At 39.6% G+C, this 19,484-nt stretch overlaps 1 protein-coding gene across 1 annotated transcript in view; it reads right to left on the bottom strand.

The window, feature by feature from the left end:
• The window catches only part of ANTXR1 (anthrax toxin receptor 1), a 169,232-nt gene that overhangs the window by 79,417 nt on the left and 70,331 nt on the right, over positions 1–19,484 (bottom strand). The window contains exon 10 of the mRNA XM_021707778.1: positions 15,380–15,478. Within this exon, the coding sequence (XP_021563453.1) occupies positions 15,380–15,478 (99 nt within the window). The remainder of the gene's footprint in view (positions 1–15,379; positions 15,479–19,484) is intronic.

The raw sequence follows: 19,484 nt of genomic DNA on the forward strand, positions 1-19,484 counted from the left end.
TCTCTTTTCAGATGCAAAAATGGAGGTTCAGACAGAAGACAGCAACTCATGTGGTTGCACAGCAAGTCAGAGTCAAAGTCAGGACTAGAACTTAGTTCTGTATAAATTCTGCACTCTCCTTTCATCGCTAAGAGACTCTCCATTCCAGGAAAGGCTTGTATTAGAGAATAAACAGAACTTGGGACGAGCGTGGCTGGCCAGAACTTACATTTATTTCCTTGTGGCCATGGCTTATTCTGTTGCACATGCATTAGCAATACCTGGGAGTGCAGATTCCTGCCTACAGAGCCAGCCCACAGAGCCATGGGACCGCCACAGAGCGGCCACAGGCGGCCTTGTGACTCCTGGCTGCATTCTGTGGGAAGAGCTGGGTCATGCTGAGGAGGGCGTCTGAGGTAGCACACTGTAGCATCACAGCTGGGAAGACTCCAGAGGCTGGCATGTCCTGGTCCTGTGTTAGCCTGAGTTCACTTCCGGCTGCCTCTGAACAGTTTCTCTCCTTCCCTACATGACAACTGGAGAGGGGTGAGAGGATGAGCGTGGCTTGGGCCTGGCAGACATGTCTCACTCTTCTCCTCCTTTCCTTTTCCTTTTCTGCTTGGGAGATCAGTATTTCTGTAGCAGAGCAGAGGAAAACCTTGCTGGGAGGACCAAAGGAGGTTTTGCTGAGGCTGTAGGACAACCTCCTTCCATCAGGGTTTATCAGCTTCCAAGGCTGGGGGCCTGCTCTGTGGAGTTGGCATTTTCTGCTCTGAGGAGATTGTTTGGTTTGGAGCCTGTTTTCACTTTACCACAAAAATGAGTGACTTTTTTTTCCCTCTCTTTCTAAACAAAGGAGGGCCATTTGGTTTCCATAACTCAGGTCATCTGACTCCTTCCTGGAACGTCCACTTGGGAAGCAGAGCACAAAGTCTTGCTCCTCAGCTGGGCTACGTTTGGCTCAGGGGCCATGCCAGCCTCACTGCAGTCTCTGCCAAAGCCAGTAGGGTTGTGACGTTTATGGGCCACTCCTAGTACAACCGAGGCCCCTGCGGGTGCACCCACTGGGCAGCCATTTCACTGCTCATTAGCACTGAGTGGGCAGGGGAAATGGAGACCAGAAACTCAGATTGGCCCCCTTGGCTTTTGTTTGCAACTGGAGAGAAAATTAGGGAGGGGCGGGAGTTTGAAACTAGAAGTTAAATGGAAGTTTTAGAAAATCCTGAAACATAAATTTCCTTGTCCACTACCAAAGACCTTTCAGATTCTGTGCAGGTCGTGACACAGGTTTACCCAAAGCACTCATATCTAGGAGTCTAATAAGCTTGATTTAAATCAGGATTTGGGGATCAAACTGCCAAATGTCCCAGACGGGCGCGGGACATCCCTGAAGCTGAGTACAGAAGGTAAAGAGAGTGGCAGAGATTTCAGAGTCCAACAGATCCACAGGCCTTCATCTTATAGGGTATGACTGGGGACACATTATCCATTTATAAGCAGTGGTGATGGTATCATTGCACAGAGTTGTGTGGGGAGTAAATAAAAGTGCATTAAAGTACAAAACACACTTCTTGGTACTTAAAAAGCATTCAGCAAATGTTATTCCTCTTCAGTACATGGGCATCTGCACCTCTAAAAAAGACCACGTGTATGTGTGGTTTAAAATCAGAATTAAAGATTAAAATTGTCAAAATGTTTGATTGCTTACTTACATTGTTTTCCCAAATTAATATCTTTTTAGACATGAGGAATTCCTAGGAAAATGAAAAGTTTTAATGAATTTGCATGTGTGTGCTTAAATACGCACACATATACATATACTTACATACATACTGATTTTGTCTAATCCCATATACCCATGATCTTGTTTGATGCTTCCACAATCCACTGAGATATTATTATTATTTACAGTTTGAGAAACTGAGGCTTAGAAAGGTTAGTTAATTGAGTTTGTCCTGCACCGCTTATGTGTCAGAGAGGGAATTCAAACCCAGGTTTTGTTGAAATGGTAAACCTAGCTAGTCTTACAGTCTAGCAAAAAGTAGACTAGGAGCTGAAGGTCTTCATATTGACCACTCTGGAGGCAAGTGGTCCAGACCTTCATTGGGCAAGGCTGGATAACTACAGGAGACAGATATTGACTTCCAGGAGTCCAGGGCTGAAGAAAGAGCTCTATGATAGCATTCAGGTGTCTTTGGAAAGGGCCTGATCTAATGGGAAGAACTCATGTTCTAGAAACATACACTCATATGTGTACATTCCCAGTTTTTGACCTTGAGACAATGTAATCTTTTTCAGACTGGTGAAGAAGGAAGTTCCCAGAATTCTTCTCTGCAATTTGGTGACTGTCTAATGGATTCGGGATAAAACCAGGATTAAAATTCATTAGTAAATTCAAACACCAATCAGAGTGAGTCCTTTTATAGGGCTGATTAAATAATTCAAATACTTTTCAAGTCTTGGCAGTCTTGTCTTGATATAAATATTTACTTCTGGCAGAAAGGAAAAGAAAATAACCCTAGTCAAATGGGAAGTGGGAGTTGTTGTAACCCTCCAAGAGCTGATGTAAGGCCCAAAGTAGAGTTTACATTCCTACTGTGACATTTGCATTAGGTAGTGGGAAAAATAGTGGAGGTGAGGGACTAAAATGAGCTCACCCTTCTGTTTCTCCTAATGTCTCCTGGGCCTAGGAAGCATTTTTAGGGCATATGAAAGCCAAATATAACTGTTCAGTACCAAATTATCAGCTCCAAATGAAGGGAAATGGGTCTCCAAATGAAGGGAAAACAGACAGGCTAGAGTTAGGCTGGATATTTCTACCTTCTCATTGCCTTTTAACGTAACCAGCTTTAAAAAAAGTTAGACTTTAAACGACTGTGCAAAAATATGAAATAAAATTATATTCATAAGGACTCCAAGTTGGTGAGATTCAAAGCATCAGGACTGAGATTTTTGGAGCCCCAGCCAGCAAGATGACTGACTGCTCTACCGGGGCTGCCTCAGTGATAATTTACAAATGTGGGAGTCTTACTGAATAGCAAAATGCGACCCATTGCTGAGAACAGAAAGGAATTAACATTGATTGGACATGTACTATGTGTCAGGCTCTGGGCTAGAAAGTTTCCACGAATGAGTGAGCAAAACAGGCCTAAGTATTCTTTTGATAAAGGACAAACTCTATGTCAAGGGACAAAGCAGAGATTTTGAAAGTAAAGAGAGTGGCTTCTACTTGGAAAGGCTGAACAGTGGTTGTGAAGTCAGAGGAATACAAGAGTCCGAACAGAAAGGGAAGAGATGGTGGTGAAGTGTAGGTAGGTTTAGCCAAGTTGGAAAACATCCTCGCACTAGAACACGCACCGTTACACTCAGCTGAAGCCACAGGATGCCTTTAAAGTGACAGAACCAGTGGGCTTGGTGTCTCAGCCTGTAATCCCACGCCTTTGGGAGGCTGAGGTGAGTGGAATGCCTGAGCCCGCAGGTTCGAGACCCGCCTGGGCAACTTGGCGAGACCTCATCTCTACAATAAATCAAAAATCAGCCGGGCGTGGTAGCGTGTGCCAGTAGTTTTAGCAACTTGGAAGGCTGAGGCAGAAGAATCGCCGGAGCCCAGCAGGTCGAGGCTGCGGTGGCCGGGAGCGGCCATTGAACTCCAGTCTGGGCGACAGAGTGAGACTCCAACTCAAAAAAATAAAAAATAAAAATAAAGTGACAGAACCAAACTGACCACTGTCGTTTTCCTTACACATGGCCCATACCCAACCCATCCCTTCCCTGGCCTGGTGTTGTGACAGGGTTTCCCTGGAAGCCCTCACTGGCTAGTTGCTACAGGCTCAGGGGGTGTGCTTGGCCAACAGGTTCCAGGTAAGATTCCTGGGTTTATACTGATTTCACTAGGCCTTGTATGCTATAGATATTCAGGAGATGTCATTTGGTTTCCAATCCTGTTCTCTGGGACTGGTTGGAGTAACATGGGGGGTAATGAGCATGTTAAGGGCCTCAGTTCTGGAGATCCATCACAGCCCTTCCATTCATTGGTCATGGAATTGTGGGCAGTTTTACCCTATTTATAGCTCAAGAGTAGTCACCCATAAGATTGGAATAATATTTATTTCAAGTTAGTGGCTGTTGCAAATTTTAATGATATAATATTATTAAATGCTTAGCACTTAAGAAGCACTCAATATATACTAATTGTTAGTACTAAGGTGGGAGCACTTATGAGCTCATCATCAGAGGCAATTGCAAAACACAAGGTGTGAATGTGTGTGCAAACTGAGAGGGTCTTGCAACTTGTCTACCAGGTTGTGTCAGGGTTGTATGATACTGCTATGACAAGAAGCAAGACATTTATCTAAGTAGGATCTGTGGACATGAAAGCAGTGAAGTGGATCTTAAATGGGGGTGATTTTGCCCCTCAGGGGACAATTGGCAATGTCTGAGGCAGTTTTGGTTGTTACAACTGGGAGAAGTATGCTATTGGCATCTATTGGGTAGAGAACAGGGATGGTGTTAAACATCTTACAATGTACAGGGCAGCTGCTTACTCCTGCCACCAACTTCAACCAAGAATTATCCATTCCAAAATACCAGTAATGTCAAGGTTAGAAAATCTGGTAAAATAACTCCCATGGCTTTATATCTTTCTTTTTTCTGGCAGAGGGTCCTACAGATATAAGTGGGTAGTTACCAACCCCCGGGTATTGGGGCAACGTCTAGAAAAATTCAGAGGTGTTCTTGGGTGATGGGTAGATGAGTGAGAAGGTAACCGCTGCAGAGGCACTAGAAAACAAGTCCTGGTTGGAGTAAGGAAGAGAGTGTTTCTCGATAAATTCCACTATGCAGGCACTGATGGATTCAGGTTTTCTTAGTGGCAGATGGAATAGCACCTGAGCCACTCTGCTTGGTGAAGCTTTATAAAGTAAACTGAGCACTCCAGCAATGGGTCTTATATTGCTACCAAAGCTCTGAAATGACAAGCATGGGAAGGCTGTAGAGTCAGAATGTCTTACATATAAATAGCAAAACAGGACTCAGAGCTAAGGGCAGTCTAGGAAGAAAGTGAAATGGATTATTTTGGCCATGGTGTTCATGAGGACCAAGATTACATCATGGCCTCAGAAGGAGAGAAAGTTAAAGGTGAGGGACAAGTTCATTCCCAGAGGTGTTCAGGCATGGGATCCAGCAGCCCTGCTGGGTTCTGAATTGTCTTTGTTGGGTTTACACACTCCTGAATGACACATGGGTTGTGACTCTCATACCTCTGGGCACACCAGTGTTTAGAACTGGTTGTCAGCACAGTCAGTCTGACTTCTTAGTCTGAAAATTATTATTTTCCCATATTTATTGTTATTTTTTATTAATTACAAAAGTAATACATGCTTAATATAAAAAGTCTGGAAAATACAAATAAATATATAAAAAATTAAAATCCTTGATAAGCCTAACTCCCATTCATAAACATTATTAATGTCTTAGGATATACTATTTCAGAATTTTTTCTGTGCATATTATTTTATACATAATTGGGATCATACTACACATAATTTTGTGGCATCTAGAATTTTTATCTCTGAGGTTAATAGGGTAGTTTTAGGTATTGCAAGAAAACTAGATGAAGCTAATGGGGCTCAGTCTCTTGCAAAGTATTTTCTCCTCCCAATAAATTCACACCAAAAAATTATTGGCTGTTGACATTTATAAAACTTACAAGTTATCTTCTAAGTAAAGAGCATCGTCTTTTAAGATTTTGCAATCCCGAGGTCAGAATAACTGCTACACTTAAAACAGCTGTAATTTGTTGAGAATGAACATTTTAAAAAAGGTTTGCTTTTACTTGGTAGGTGATCATTTAGAATTCATGCATGAGGTATGCGTCTCCTGACACACAAACTCTTGCAGCTGTGCACAGTCAGGTTTGAAAAGATTTTACCTTTGGAATTTGGCTCAAGGGGTAAGTCTACAAAAATGGTTAGAGACTTCCTCACAATCATAGCCAAAGGATACGGCAAATACTGATAGTCCTTAAAAAGGACACCAATTTACAAAGAAACTCAGAAGACAGTGTGGGAAGGAGACCCTGGGCATACACTTGAGTAACAGTGGATGTCCACTAAGCTGCTGTGGCATGCAAGCTAAGGGCCAGAGCTGAATTGCATAGAGGAGGGATGTACCAGTAGCACTCTTTCCTCCTTTCCCTCTGCAGCACCCAGCTTCTCTAAATGAATGCTGAAAAATATTTAAAGAACGTCAGTTTGAAGGGCGACAGATTATGAGCCTGCCAGGAGTCTGGCCCATTCTTGTGTTTGTTAACCAACCTCTCTTCCATCATCCTACTGAAGTGACAGAGGAAAAGCATTGCATGGTGGAAGGCACCATCCACCTGCTGGTCACCATACATGAAACTCCAATCATCTGGTGCAGAAATAAAGGGGGATGCCAACTTCCACCACTCAGGACAGCAGCACTAAGGTAAAATTGGAGTTCAGGGAAGCCTATAAGCAAATCTCTCCCCCAACCATTCCTCAGAGAAGTTCGCAGTGTGCCAGTGTCTACACGGAGCTTTCATGTGGAGCCAGTTGCACACTTGGTAGAACAGGAGGAGCAGCAAGTTTGACTGTATATCAGGGAGGGGCTGTTGCAGCTAACTCTGGACTGTCAACTCACCCCCAGTATAAGCTCTTTTGCCCTTAGTTACCTATGGTAGCCACTCCTGCTTTGCTTCACATGATTCTAGATTACTGCAGTAAATTTCAACATATGCATATTTTTGTCTAGGCCTGAAAGATGGGAGTATGCATTAACACATTCTCTACAGGAGCTACTTCAAAAACCTGTGGGCAAAACCAGAGCTCTGTCTGAAAGGAGGGGCAAAGGGAAACATCACCAGTTATACAAAAAAACTCCAGAGGTTCGAGAAGGGTACCCGGAGAGATGCTTACCTGTGGCCACACAGTTGGCTACAGACACTGACACTCCTAAAGTTTGAGGTTCTTCCTTCCCTGAGTGTGGAGATATTTTTCTTGATCCTGGGTTCAAGTTTCAACTCCCCTACTAATGAGCTCTGTGACCTTGGGCAAGGAGTTAGATCTCTCTGAGCTGAGATTTCTTGTCTGCCAAATGAGGGGGACCTTTTGAAATCAGTGCCTCTAAATCAGGCACGTATCTATCACCCAGACATTTCGAGTCAGTGGGCTGAGGGATCTCTGGGGATTGTGTTTGGGAGGCAACATAGAGAAATGACCTAAAGCTTTTGGAGTCAGACTGCCCAGGTTCAAATCGTTTCAACCCCGGCAGTATGGACGACCTATAGGGCACAGCATCTTTCTGAGTCTGCCAGCAAAATGAGGATACAAATAACTCTTTCCTCACTGGGCTACTGTGATAAAGAAATGAGATCACCTAGGAGGGCACTTGGCACAGCATCAGGTGCAGGGCAGGTGCTCAGTCATCATTAGCTGCTATCACTTGGATAAAGCTCCCTGGTGATTGTGATGTGCATCCCTATTATGAAGCATGAGACTTCATGCTCCTTTATGTCTCTTCATTCTGAGTTACACAAAATGACATTTCATCATCTTCATATGATAGCAAATCCCTAGGGGTGCATCCAAATTGCATTAAGAACCTTTGACCGACATATGCAATACTCTTAACCCTGACATAGGAAACACTAGGCTTTTGTTTGAGAAGTTTATAGTCCCCTACCCTCTGACCTCCCTCCCCATCTGCTACCATAGGTACATTTTAATGATCTCCTTAGGGTGCCCACAGCAGACCTGGGTCCAGATGTTTTCTAGATGAAGTCCAGTTTCTGGATAATTGGACAGATTTATAAAACCACACCTTTTGGAACTTCTACATTTAGAATGATTGTTGTCTCTCATTCCCTTAGGAAGCTGAGCCCCTCTCTGGATGTCTTAGAACTGCCTTCATGTCTACCATTCAGTTTGGGAAAGTGTCCTCAAAGGGGAAAAGTTTCATCTTTTTTAGAGTGTGCAAGAAGTAAACTTAATAAGATTAAGTTGAGAAATAAAATTTTGCATAAAAAATAAAGTGTGCTTATAAAATCATGAAACTGATTTCTCACGTGGCAAATAAACTCAATTTTCCTGAGTTTGTTACAAATTAGTTTCTTTTGCTTATAGCCATACATACTTCAAGTGTTGCCAGGCAACACCAGGAAAGTCTGGCATGTTTTTCATTATTGCATGGAAATGCTCCTTTTAAAATTATAGTGCATAAAGTGGATCATTTCTCAGCTCATACCCCGAGGTCCCCCTTTCAGCATTCAAATCTCTCTGAAAATGGGTTTCCAAATGAAAGTAGATCTTTTCTTGGCACAGTACACTGAATACTAGAGTAAGAAAAAGTGCAGCCAGAATAAATAAATTTTGTGTGAAGATTTTCAAGATATTTTCTTGGCCAGGAGTTGAGTTCAGCTCAGTGATTGGAGAACCAACCAAATGTTCAACTTAAGATATATATGCTCAGCCTCAATAATTTTCAAGAACTTTTAAATTAAATTTTAAATAAATTGAATGAGTTCTTATTGCATAAAGGACATATGATTGTGGGAAACAGAACACACAGATGGAAAGATGAAAATAAAAATTAATAGTAGTCCCATTCAGAGGTGACTGCAGTTAACATTTTGAGTATATCTTTCCAGTTTCTCTTGGCATTAAATGTGTGTGTGTTTCAAAAACAAAAATAGGCTCTTGAACCACTCTCACACTCAAGCCTGCTCCTAATTCTTTGGAGTGTAATACCTCTTCTGCCTGATAAATCTCTTTCTCTACTAAAAAAAAAAAAAAAGCATCAATTTACTGTTTTGCAACATATTTTTTAAACAGACGATGCTGTATTATTAGCATTTTCTGACATCAGCAATTATTCTTCCATGACATTATTTAATTATTTATGGGTGAAGTATAATGTATATAATAGACAACCTATGGTTAAACATTTATGTTGTTAGCATTTATATTTTTTCCTCTCCTTCTCCCCCCCATTTCCCCTTTTGTTCTTCCCATTTTTCTTTTGCTGTAATAGGCACTATTGTGAGGAACATCCTTGTAGCCACATCTTTGTCAACGTTCTCCAACATTTCCTTTTGAAGAAGTTGAAATTAAAATGCTGGGTCAAAAATGCAGTTGATTCATTTAAAAAATTGCCTTCCAAATGATTTAATGTTTTCTCATCGGTGATGAATGATAACACCAGTATTCTTACATCTTTGCCAACACTTTTGTTAAGCTTTGCCAGATTAATAGGGCAAAAAGGGGAACAGAGTATTTCCCCTATGATTATTGATCATGATTATTTTTAAAATTTTCTTTTCATATCTTTTACCCACTAATGTGTTCTCCCTTTTAAAAAAATTGATGTAGAAGCTGTCTTTGTACTAAATTTATTGGCCTTATGTTTGTTATATACATATATCTTATATATCACTTTTCCAGTTTTTTGTTTCCCTTTTGCTTTTTGGTGGGGGAGGACGATGGGAACAGAAGAATTTAAAAACATATACTCAAACTATCAAATTTTTCCTTCATAGTATGTCCCTTTAGGCTTAAAAAGTCCTTCCATATTGAAAGATTATGTAAATTTTTGTCTTCTTTTAGAAATTTTACAGCTTCATGCTCACTTTAAAAGGTTCAGTTCATCTGGAATATGTTTAGATGTAAGGTGTGAGATAAAAATCAAGCTTAATTGTTTTTCCAAGTGGTTAGCCAGTTGTCTCCACATCATTTTTGAATAAGCCGCTCTTTCCCCACTGATTTGAAAGGTTACTTTATTTTATATTAAATTCAAATAAGTGTTTGGCTCTGTTTATGGACTTTGTTCCAAAGCTCAGTTTGCCTATTGTGGTACTGGTCATACATTGTTTCAATTACTGCAGCTTTTTTATACATCTTAAAATCAGCTAGGGCGAGTTTCCACATTTTTCTTGGCTATTCTTGTATGTTTATTCTTCCATATAAACTTTAGAATTATTTTGTTAACTTAAAAAGTCCCATTGGAATTTTCATTGGGATTGCAATAAAAGTAGATATTAATTTGAAGACAACTAATGTCTTTACAGTACCCAGTTACTGTTCTATTTAATAATAGTAAGGATGATAAAAATATAGTAATATCAGCAGCCAACATTGACTGACTCCTTACTGTGCATCAGGTCCTGTTCTAAGCCCTGTCCATCACATTTAAACTTCATAACAATCCACGATATAGGTGCCATTACTGCAGTACTTATTTTACAGACAGAGAAACTGAGACATGGAAATGTTAAATAACGTGCTATGGTTACACAGCCAGATATGACAGGGCCAAGACTCTTTTCTCGGTACTATGCTACGAGTCCATCTCTTCCTGCTTTCTTTAGATCCGTCAGAAAGATTCTCCACATATGTCTTTACAAATTTGGTTAAATTAGTTCTTACTAGAGTTTATTTGCTGTTGCTGTATTTTTCTTGTGATGTTTTCTTACTAGTCATTGCTCTGGCAAAGGTATCAATTGTGATAAGCAAGGTATTTATTTTGAAATCATTGAGCTTATTAACTTTCTTATTAGTCTACAAGTTCTGCTGACTCTCTAGTTTTCCAGGAAGACAAAATTGTCATTTTAAAGTAATGATGTTTGGTCACCTTTCCTGTATGTATGTCTCTCATCAGTTTTCCTGTGCTATCCTAATGCTCATGACGTTGTCTGATATGACAGTCACTAGCCACATGTGGCTACTTACACTTAAGTTAATAAAAATGAAATGAAATTACAAATTCAGTTTCTCAATTGCACTAGCCACATTTCAAGTGTCCAAGAACCACATGTGGCTTGTGGCCACCATTTCAGAACATTTCTATCATGACAGAAAGTTCTGTAGGACGGTGCTGCTGGAACTTTCAGATCAATGTTGAATACAGTGGTGAAGTGGGTTATTCTGCTTTGTTATTAACTTAAAAGTAAGTTCCTCTGAATAATGACTTTTAATAATGATATTGTGTTTTGAATTCAAATATCTTGATATGCTTTTTATTATGTTAAAGAAGTCTTATCCTCGTCCTAGTTTTTAAAAAGTATTTCTTAAAATTAGGAATGGATAACGAATTTAATTATCTTCTTGATAATCAATAAATTTTGCTATATGAGAGGTAAATGCCCCTTATTTCAAAATTGTCTTAGCTGTCTTGGTTCTTTTTAAATACACTGCTGGATTTTGCTTGCCAGCATTTTTATTTAGATGTTTGTCTTCAGTGAGCTTGATCTCAAATAGTTTCGATACTTTTAGTGCCTCTGTCTAGTTTTTTCCTAAAAGGCCACAATTATATTAGTACCATAGAAAGAATTAAAAGCTTCCTCTGTATTTCTTTTCTCTGGAACAGTATGTTTTAAAATTTGGTAAAACTGGTGTGAAAATAATCTGGGGCTGAGGGAGGGATTTCCTCGAATCCCCTTCTAGTTCATGCATTTCATCTTCATCTGTCTCTAAACACATTGTTTAATCCATTCATGAAATTGTATTTTAGTAAATAAGCTTTTTCAAATCTAGAATTTATTTACTGAGTTCTTCTGCAAATCTGCCTGTGTTGGGTGTTCTTTCCCCTCTGAACTGTTTGATCTCTTTACATATTTTAAATGTGTTTGTTTTACATTATCCTTCAACCATCTTTATATGGTTTGTTATTTTGTGCTGCAAGCCCATCTTTAGAGGGAATTGTTTACTGTAGGCACGCTGTGGGTTGGGTTGTGTGGAAAGCCCCTACAGAATGGATGGGCAAGGCCTTTGTAGGGATCAGGACAGTTGTAGACATATTTTGAAATGAGTTTCTTTGACTTGGTGCTTCTGTATTACATGGGCGATATAACATCATTACACTTGTAGATTTTGTTCCCCTGCCTGCTTTCTTGCTCAAATTAATGTGTGATGCAGTGCTCTGGAGCCTGATTTCTGCAGGGGCTCTGATCTTGTCTGATGCCTTGCACAGGGCTAAGATCTGTCCTGGGTCTGCATCAGCATCGAGATCACAGCCTGCAGAACCTCCGGCTTGGAGTCCCCATGACTTTGCTTCCTGTTTAGGTTTTCATTCCCTTGGCTCTCATATTTGGGTATTTCCCCTTCTTTCTTTGAATGGGACCACATGTGACAGTTTTAAAAACTGTCTTAGATTTCTAAGTGGTTGATTTTATCTTTAAGCAAGTGCAAGGAAAGTAGGAGAGAAGGAGGTATGAAAGTATAATTTTTATCTTTTGGCTCTGTTTATCATCTAAGAATGTATCTAAACAATTTCTACTTTATAGCATTAATATTTTGGGATTTTATTTGTGTCTTAGCCTGATAAATTTGTAAGGCTTTAAAAAGGTATAATACATATACTGTTTGTACTCTATCTCTTTAATTTTTTACTAGTAAGTTCATTCAGAGACTTGGAAAATTATATTAATATCTTCAACTATAAATATAATTTGTCAATGTATTCTTTTATCAGGTTTGCTTCATGTAATTTGCTACTGCATTATTTGTTGAAGACCCTAGAGCCATTTCAGCCTTAGCTTCATGACTGGGTCTCAGACTTACCTTTTTCTGATTAATAATAGCACTTTTATTCTCTCTCTCTCTCTCTTTTTTTTCCAATCAGGGTTTTACTCTGTGGCCCTGCCTGGAGTACAGCGGCACAATCACAGCTCACTGCGTGAACCTCTGGGTTCAAGTGATCCTCCTGTTTCAGCCTCCTGAGTAGCTGGAATTGCAAATACATATCGCTATGCCCAGCTAATTTTTTGACTTTTTTCTTTTTGTAGAGACAAAGTCTTGCTGTTACCCTGGCTGGTCTCAAACTCCTGTGCTCAAACAATCCTTCCGCCTTAGCATTCCAAAGTATTGGGATTACAGGAGTGAGCCACTGCACCCAGCTCTCTTTTTGTTACAAAATGTAATGCAGCCTTTAGGAAAAAAAATCTTGAAAAAGAACATATATAACATAATGAAAAACAACAGATTAACATCTTAAAACTTGAGGTATAGAAGTGGGAAAGAGAATAGAAACATAAAGGAATCTAAATGCAATTTACTTGACAGGGAGGAATTATTCATGAGGTTGATAGAAAAATATATATATTAATGTGCTGCGTTTTAAATGTATCTTTTCTGTTTTCCTCAGGTTCTTATTCATATTATTTACTGACTGGAAATGAACAGGAGAATTAATAAATGAAGGTCAAGTGTCTTCCTCAAATTCTAATTTTCTCTCTTAATTAGAATATTTTAAATAATTATATGTTTCAGTCTTGGAGTGTTGCCTGCAGCATATAGTATGACCCATTCACTATCTTCTCTGTGCTGCAAGCACAGCTAGGTTTGTGGGTTAAGTTACATCCCTACTCCAACAGCTTATCTTTCTTTTTGATTATGAATGAGGTGGTGAACCTCATGTTGCATGTATTTGCAAGTATATGCACAGGTTCACCACCTCATTCATAATGAGGAAAAGAGAGAGGAGGAAGAGAGAGAAAGGAAGAGAGGACGTTGAAAGAGGACGGGCTGGGTCATACCCTAAGAAATAATATTTCATGGAGAAGTTGGAAAGTATGCCTTCAAAATGTTACTCTACAAATTCATAGTAAATTTGTATTTCATCTTATCTTAGCACAGCATCTGGTGTAACCTTTCAGGCAAAGGGATGTAATGTAGGTTATCTCTAGTCCCATCCTACTTCTATTTATCCTTAGAGAGGTTGGGTCTGAAAGCTCGCTTGTCTGGAAAGCCTTTTTTTTTTTTGAGTTGGAGTCTGGAAAGTGTTGACATCTTTGAGTTAAACCCTCAGGAATTTCTGATCTTAGTCTTGGGATTTTGGTTAAAGAGAAGGGGAAGGAGAACTTAAGTGACATCACAACTGAAAGGGAGTAAAAAAGGAAGAACTCTGCAGGAGGCCCACATCTAACTTTCAGACTGTGACTACGTAGAGATATTTCAAAATGCTTTCAAATCGTACGTGCTTTTTGGATCTGTGGGAGCATTTCCGAATATTAAGACAACTGAATGCTTCTTAGTTTGGAATTATTCCAAGGCCAGGAATTCCAGATCCCTGCAAGGGAGCCACTGCACGTATGTTTAAATATACAAGTGGGTTTTACAATGTCAAGGAGGACAAAAAGGCATACCCCCTCATTATTCTTATTTAAAAGCAGGATAACTTCTTTCAAAAGGTTATTAGGAGAACAAAACTAGTGTGAGTGATAAGTCAATAAATGTGTGTCCTCCTTGCTCTTTCTTTCTTTCTCTTTTTTTTTAGAGTTGGAGTCTCACTCTGTTGCCCAGACTGGAGTGCAGTGGCCGCTCCCGGCCACCGCAGCCTCGACCTGCTGGGCTCCAGCGATCCTTCTGCCTCAGCCTTCCGAGTAGCCGGAACTACAGGTGCGCGCTACCACACCCAGCTAATTTTTTTTGATTTATTGTAGAGATGAGGTCTTGCCAAGTTGCCCAGGCGGGTCTCCTTGCTCTTTCTACGTCTCAAGGCTGTTGCAGCAAAAAGATGTGAAGTGTTTAGAAAATACACAGCACTATTGAAAATGCAGTGTATGATGACTGCTGTTTATCATTGCAGATGTGGAATCAATAATTATCTGTGTGATGGATGCCAGATGCAAATAATAACCAGGGCTCCTGGCATCTGTCTCCCTATAATCAGCCTTCCCCATCTCTCCTAGTCAACCACATGAATCACACACATCTTTAAATTAGAAACTTGCCTGCTACAAATGTCTCGTGAAGGAGCCAATGTTATGATAATTCATTTTTCTCATGATATGCACTTAGTTTTACTCCCATATTCCTGTATTTCTTGTAAGATATTCACCATGAAGAATGTTTCTTGGCTATTCCAAGCAAAAATCATCTAGATTAAAAATAGCTGCAGAATCTACACATGTAAGTCATCTTTAGCTTTTGGTTTCTTCAGAATTAATAAATGTAGACCATTTCTTTATCATACTTATTCTTGAGAGTCCCTAACACTTTGTAAAGGAACCTCAAGCTTCTCCAGCCCGACTAACCAGTGCTGACACTGCCACCTGAGAGTGAGACACTTGGCAGACATTGGGACGAGGAGATGAGTGCCTGCTGCCTGCCGAGGGCTGGTGCAGGGCTGCAGCTTGTGGGTGTGTAGGTTGTGGATGATGGAGACTCAAGCTCAGCCTTGCCTTGCTCACCAAGGTGGGCACCTACTGGGTTGTGCCCACCCAGAGGGGTGCCTTTTCTGACTGAAAGCACTGTAGAGGCTGGTCTTTCCAGCAGGAAAGACTCTTCTCTGCTGTTTTCACTTGTCTGATCTTGCTAGAAGATAGGGCTGGAATTTCCTTCTCTAAAGCAGGCTGAAGAAACCTACAGACTCTGCAAGGACTTACTGAGTGTGACTGAGTCATTGATCTTGAAGCTGCAAAGGACCCTGTCCACGTTGCGGGCATGTCGGAAACCGTTTCCTCTCACGACAACTTGAAATGACTCTGAAATAAAGAATGACGAGACACATTACTTAGGCATTGGTTAACTATTTTACCAGACTTAAGAGATTTAAAAATTAGTTCAGGTTGAAAATCAAAAGCAACCAGGTAGGTTGCTTTTACCATTTACTAACTCACTCTCACTAGGTGTCCATGATACCTTTGTGCCTACCACCTGGGATGTCTTCCTCCCTTCTCTCTGGTCATACCAATCTTACCCATGTTTCATGTCCAGGCAGTTTTTTTTTAAACTGTGATCATGCAGGGTGGGGGCTACAGGAAAGGGGTCTCCACTTCCTCTTCAATCAACTCAATTCCTTTTTGGTCTGTTTTTACATATTGGATTCCCTTGAAATAATTTCTTTAGAGTCTAGAGTGCCTACACTTTTTGAAAATCACTGCCTTATGGCTTTGCAACTTGCCTGAGCAATGCAGTTTGTCATTACATACTGTCTAGTGTTGTTCATTTGTCTTTTCTCCCCCAACTAGAAAAACACTCCTTTCGGTTGGGAGTTGTTTGAGACCACTATAGTGTTCCTATCTCTGCTGGGCACACACTAGTAATACATAGGTTTATGTGGGAATAACTTGACTTAATGATGAATCAAAGTCAGTTGTCAAGCATTACCTACTTGAACAGACACTGGCCCCTTGAATAATACTCTGAATAAAAGAATAATATATATATAAAATACATAGTGGGTTTGCATATTAATTTTACATTGGCATAATATATGCTCAATTAATACATGTAAATAAAATCCATTTTAAGTTAAAAACAACTATTCTGTACAGTAGTCCTACCAAGGGGGGAAAAACTCCAATAAGTTAGTTAGCTAAATATTTAGGAATATTTGATGGTATCTAATAGTCCAATGTTTCACTTTCTTTAAACTTTATAGTCCCATTGTGTATAAAATATGGGGTTTAGGATAATGCTGTGTGACATATAAAAAAATAAATCGACTAAAAGAGGAAAGATGCACTATTTGTGAAGATCCTAAACTGTAAATTACTATCTAAATGAAGACTTTTTGTTGGAGAAAGAATGGAATTACAGAACTAGCATATGGGACTCTTTCAAAGTTTAGTAAATGTCATGAGTGTATGTCACCTTCACTTCCATGATCTAATTTAGAGACCATGTTTGCCAAGATAACAGTAACTGATGTTAATTGCTCCCTCATTTTGTGCCAGGACCTGTGACCATGTTTAATGTCATTTAAACCTCACCACAGCCCAGGGAGGTACAGACGAGAAAACTGAGCTTAGTGAAGGTAACTTAATTTGTCCAAGATCACAGCAACTGTCAGAATCAGTACTAGAATTCAGGTCTACCAGGCACTGAATACCATGGCCTTAGAACTCACCCACTATTCCTTTAACCACCATGCTAAAATGAATACTATTTTATGACAGATGCATAGTCTAGAAGTTGGAGTTGTGATTTTTTTTGACTTTATTTTATTTTTAGGCAGGTTTGCTCATTTTGCAGAAAAGTGGAACTGACCTGGATGTAAAGCAAGAAACTAAAATCTAAGAAAAAGAACCCAAAGGTACTACATGAGCCACAAAGAGTACAAATTAGAACAGAGTACTTTTTAGAAGTATGAGACCTTAATGATAAAGAATGAAGATATTTTAAATGATTTGCCTAGAGTCATGAAATTAGTAAGCAGTAAAATCGGACCTCATATCCAAGGGTTTCATGCCTCAGTTTTGAACTATATTAATTGAGGTCACAGTATATGGTTTTTCAGGAGCATAAGTCCTATGACTAAGAAGAATTTATATACATGTTGATGCATATATGCTAAACTTAGAAAGATGAACTTAATAGTTTTCTTTAGATGTCTGCCAAATATATGATGGATCACTCAGTTGGTACAATACGCATTTTATTAAGTGTCAAGCATTGTGGAGGAATCTTATTTGCTCAAATAATACTATAGAAACCTATTTCTGTATGCAGTTTGAATGCCAGATATACAGAAATCTGCCATTTGACATTTTTGCTGATTCCAAATGTTTTCTGCTTCATTGCTGTGCCTACTTCTTTCCTCAAAGATCAGCAGAGGAAAAGAAGACTCTGGAAATGCAGGCCACATGCCAAACTCTCTTCTCTAACATCATGTTCTAACATTACCAGTTCAGTTGCTAAATCCTCTATAAAAGAGGCTGCCCACATGTCTGCTTGGCTCAACCTCAGGAAGTTTAGGAAGAAAGACAGCAGGAATCCATGAGGTGGCAATGGTGGAAACCAAACCAAACCCTCAGGCCTGGTGACGGAGGAAATGATGCTTTGGGAAGTACACCAGAGCAGAGGCGAGCTCCCATCCCGTCTGATACAGTTTCTGTGTTAGTGCACATTTGGTTTCCAGAAGAGCCCAAACATCTGACCCGGCAGTCTGACTGGAAGTCAACTTTTCACACATAGGTGTTATGTAATAAAACCCTATCGAATGAATCTGCCAGCAACTGAAAACCAAACACATTAGAACCAGGTCATATTGATTTAACTCCATTTATCCACAAAGCCCTGAACCTACCTTACAAAAATGCAGCTACATGTTTTTAGGCAACTTGCATGTTGGGTTACAGCTTCTGTGAGAAGCAACTTGGGATTGTAGGAATTTTTAGAGGAATTTTCCACCTGAAAGTAGTTTTTGATGGAATCTTTTAAGATATATATCTTTTAAGGTATCTTTAAGATATATATTCATTTTGATTCTTTGGTCACTGTTATTCTCAACTACAGTTAAATCTTCCTGATGGCAGAAGCCAGCATTTCTATTTCTCCTGGGTTGGCTGTGCCTAACTCAGGACTGAGTCTCAGTATAAACTCATTGAATGAATGAATAAATAATATATCTTGACACAGAACGGGAATAAAGGGGAAGGATAAGGTGGCCATTCATTCAAGTACCAGCCAGGTATAATCCTGTTTATTTTCTGAGGTTTCATAAGGTCTGTGAATGAAAAGATGCTTCAACATCAATTGTCATTAGGGAAATGCAAATCAAAACCACATGGAGATAGCACTTCATACCAGTTATACTATCTACAATAAAAGAGATGGACAGTAACTACTGCTGGTGAAGAAATTATAACTCACATACATTTCTTGTATAAACGTAAAATAATGCAGTCACTTTGAAAAATACTTTGGCAGTTCTTCAAAAAGTTAAACATAGTTATTTTATGACCTTCCAAATTCCATTCTAGACATATACCCAAGAGAACTGAAAATGTACATCCATACAAAAACTTTTATATGTATTTCACAGTAGCATTATTCACAATAGCTAAAAAGTAAAAACTGGAAAAGTTAATCAACTGATTAATAAAGCATTTTTATACAATAGAATATTATTCAGTCATAAAAAGAAATCAAGTTCTGATACATGCTATATCACAGATAAATCTTGAAATCATTATGCTAAATGAAAGAAGTTAGATGCAAAAAACTACATATTGCATGATTCCATTGATATGAAATGTCCAGATTAGCATATCCTTAGGGACAGAGAGTAGATCAATGGCTGCAAGGGATTGAGGGAGGGGGAAACAGAGAGTAACTGCTTCATGAGCATAAGGTTTCTTTTTGGGGTGATGAAAATATTCTGAAATTAGATAATGGTTATGGACATACAACTTTGTGTTATATTAAAAAACACAGGCTGGGCTCGGTGGCTCAGCCTGTAATCTTTGCACTTTGGGAGGCCAAGGCTAGTGGATTGCTTGAGCCCATGGGTTCAAGACCAGCTCGGACAACTTGGCAAGACCTTGTCTCTACAACAAATCAAAAAATTAGCCAGGCATGGTGATGCTTGCCTGTAGTTCCAGCTACCTGAAAGGCTAAGGTGGAAGGATCGCGGGAGCCCAGCAGGTTGACGCTGGGGTGGCCGTGAGTGTGCCCCTGCATGCCAGCCTGGGCAACAGAGTAAGACTCAAACTCAAACAAAACAAAATAAAACACCCTCCCACAGAATTGTATTTTTAAAAGGGT

Source organism: Carlito syrichta, unplaced genomic scaffold, assembly GCF_000164805.1.
Source record: "Carlito syrichta isolate Samal-C Ts95f unplaced genomic scaffold, Tarsius_syrichta-2.0.1 Scaffold124511, whole genome shotgun sequence".
NCBI classification, from domain to species: Eukaryota; Metazoa; Chordata; class Mammalia; order Primates; family Tarsiidae; genus Carlito; species Carlito syrichta.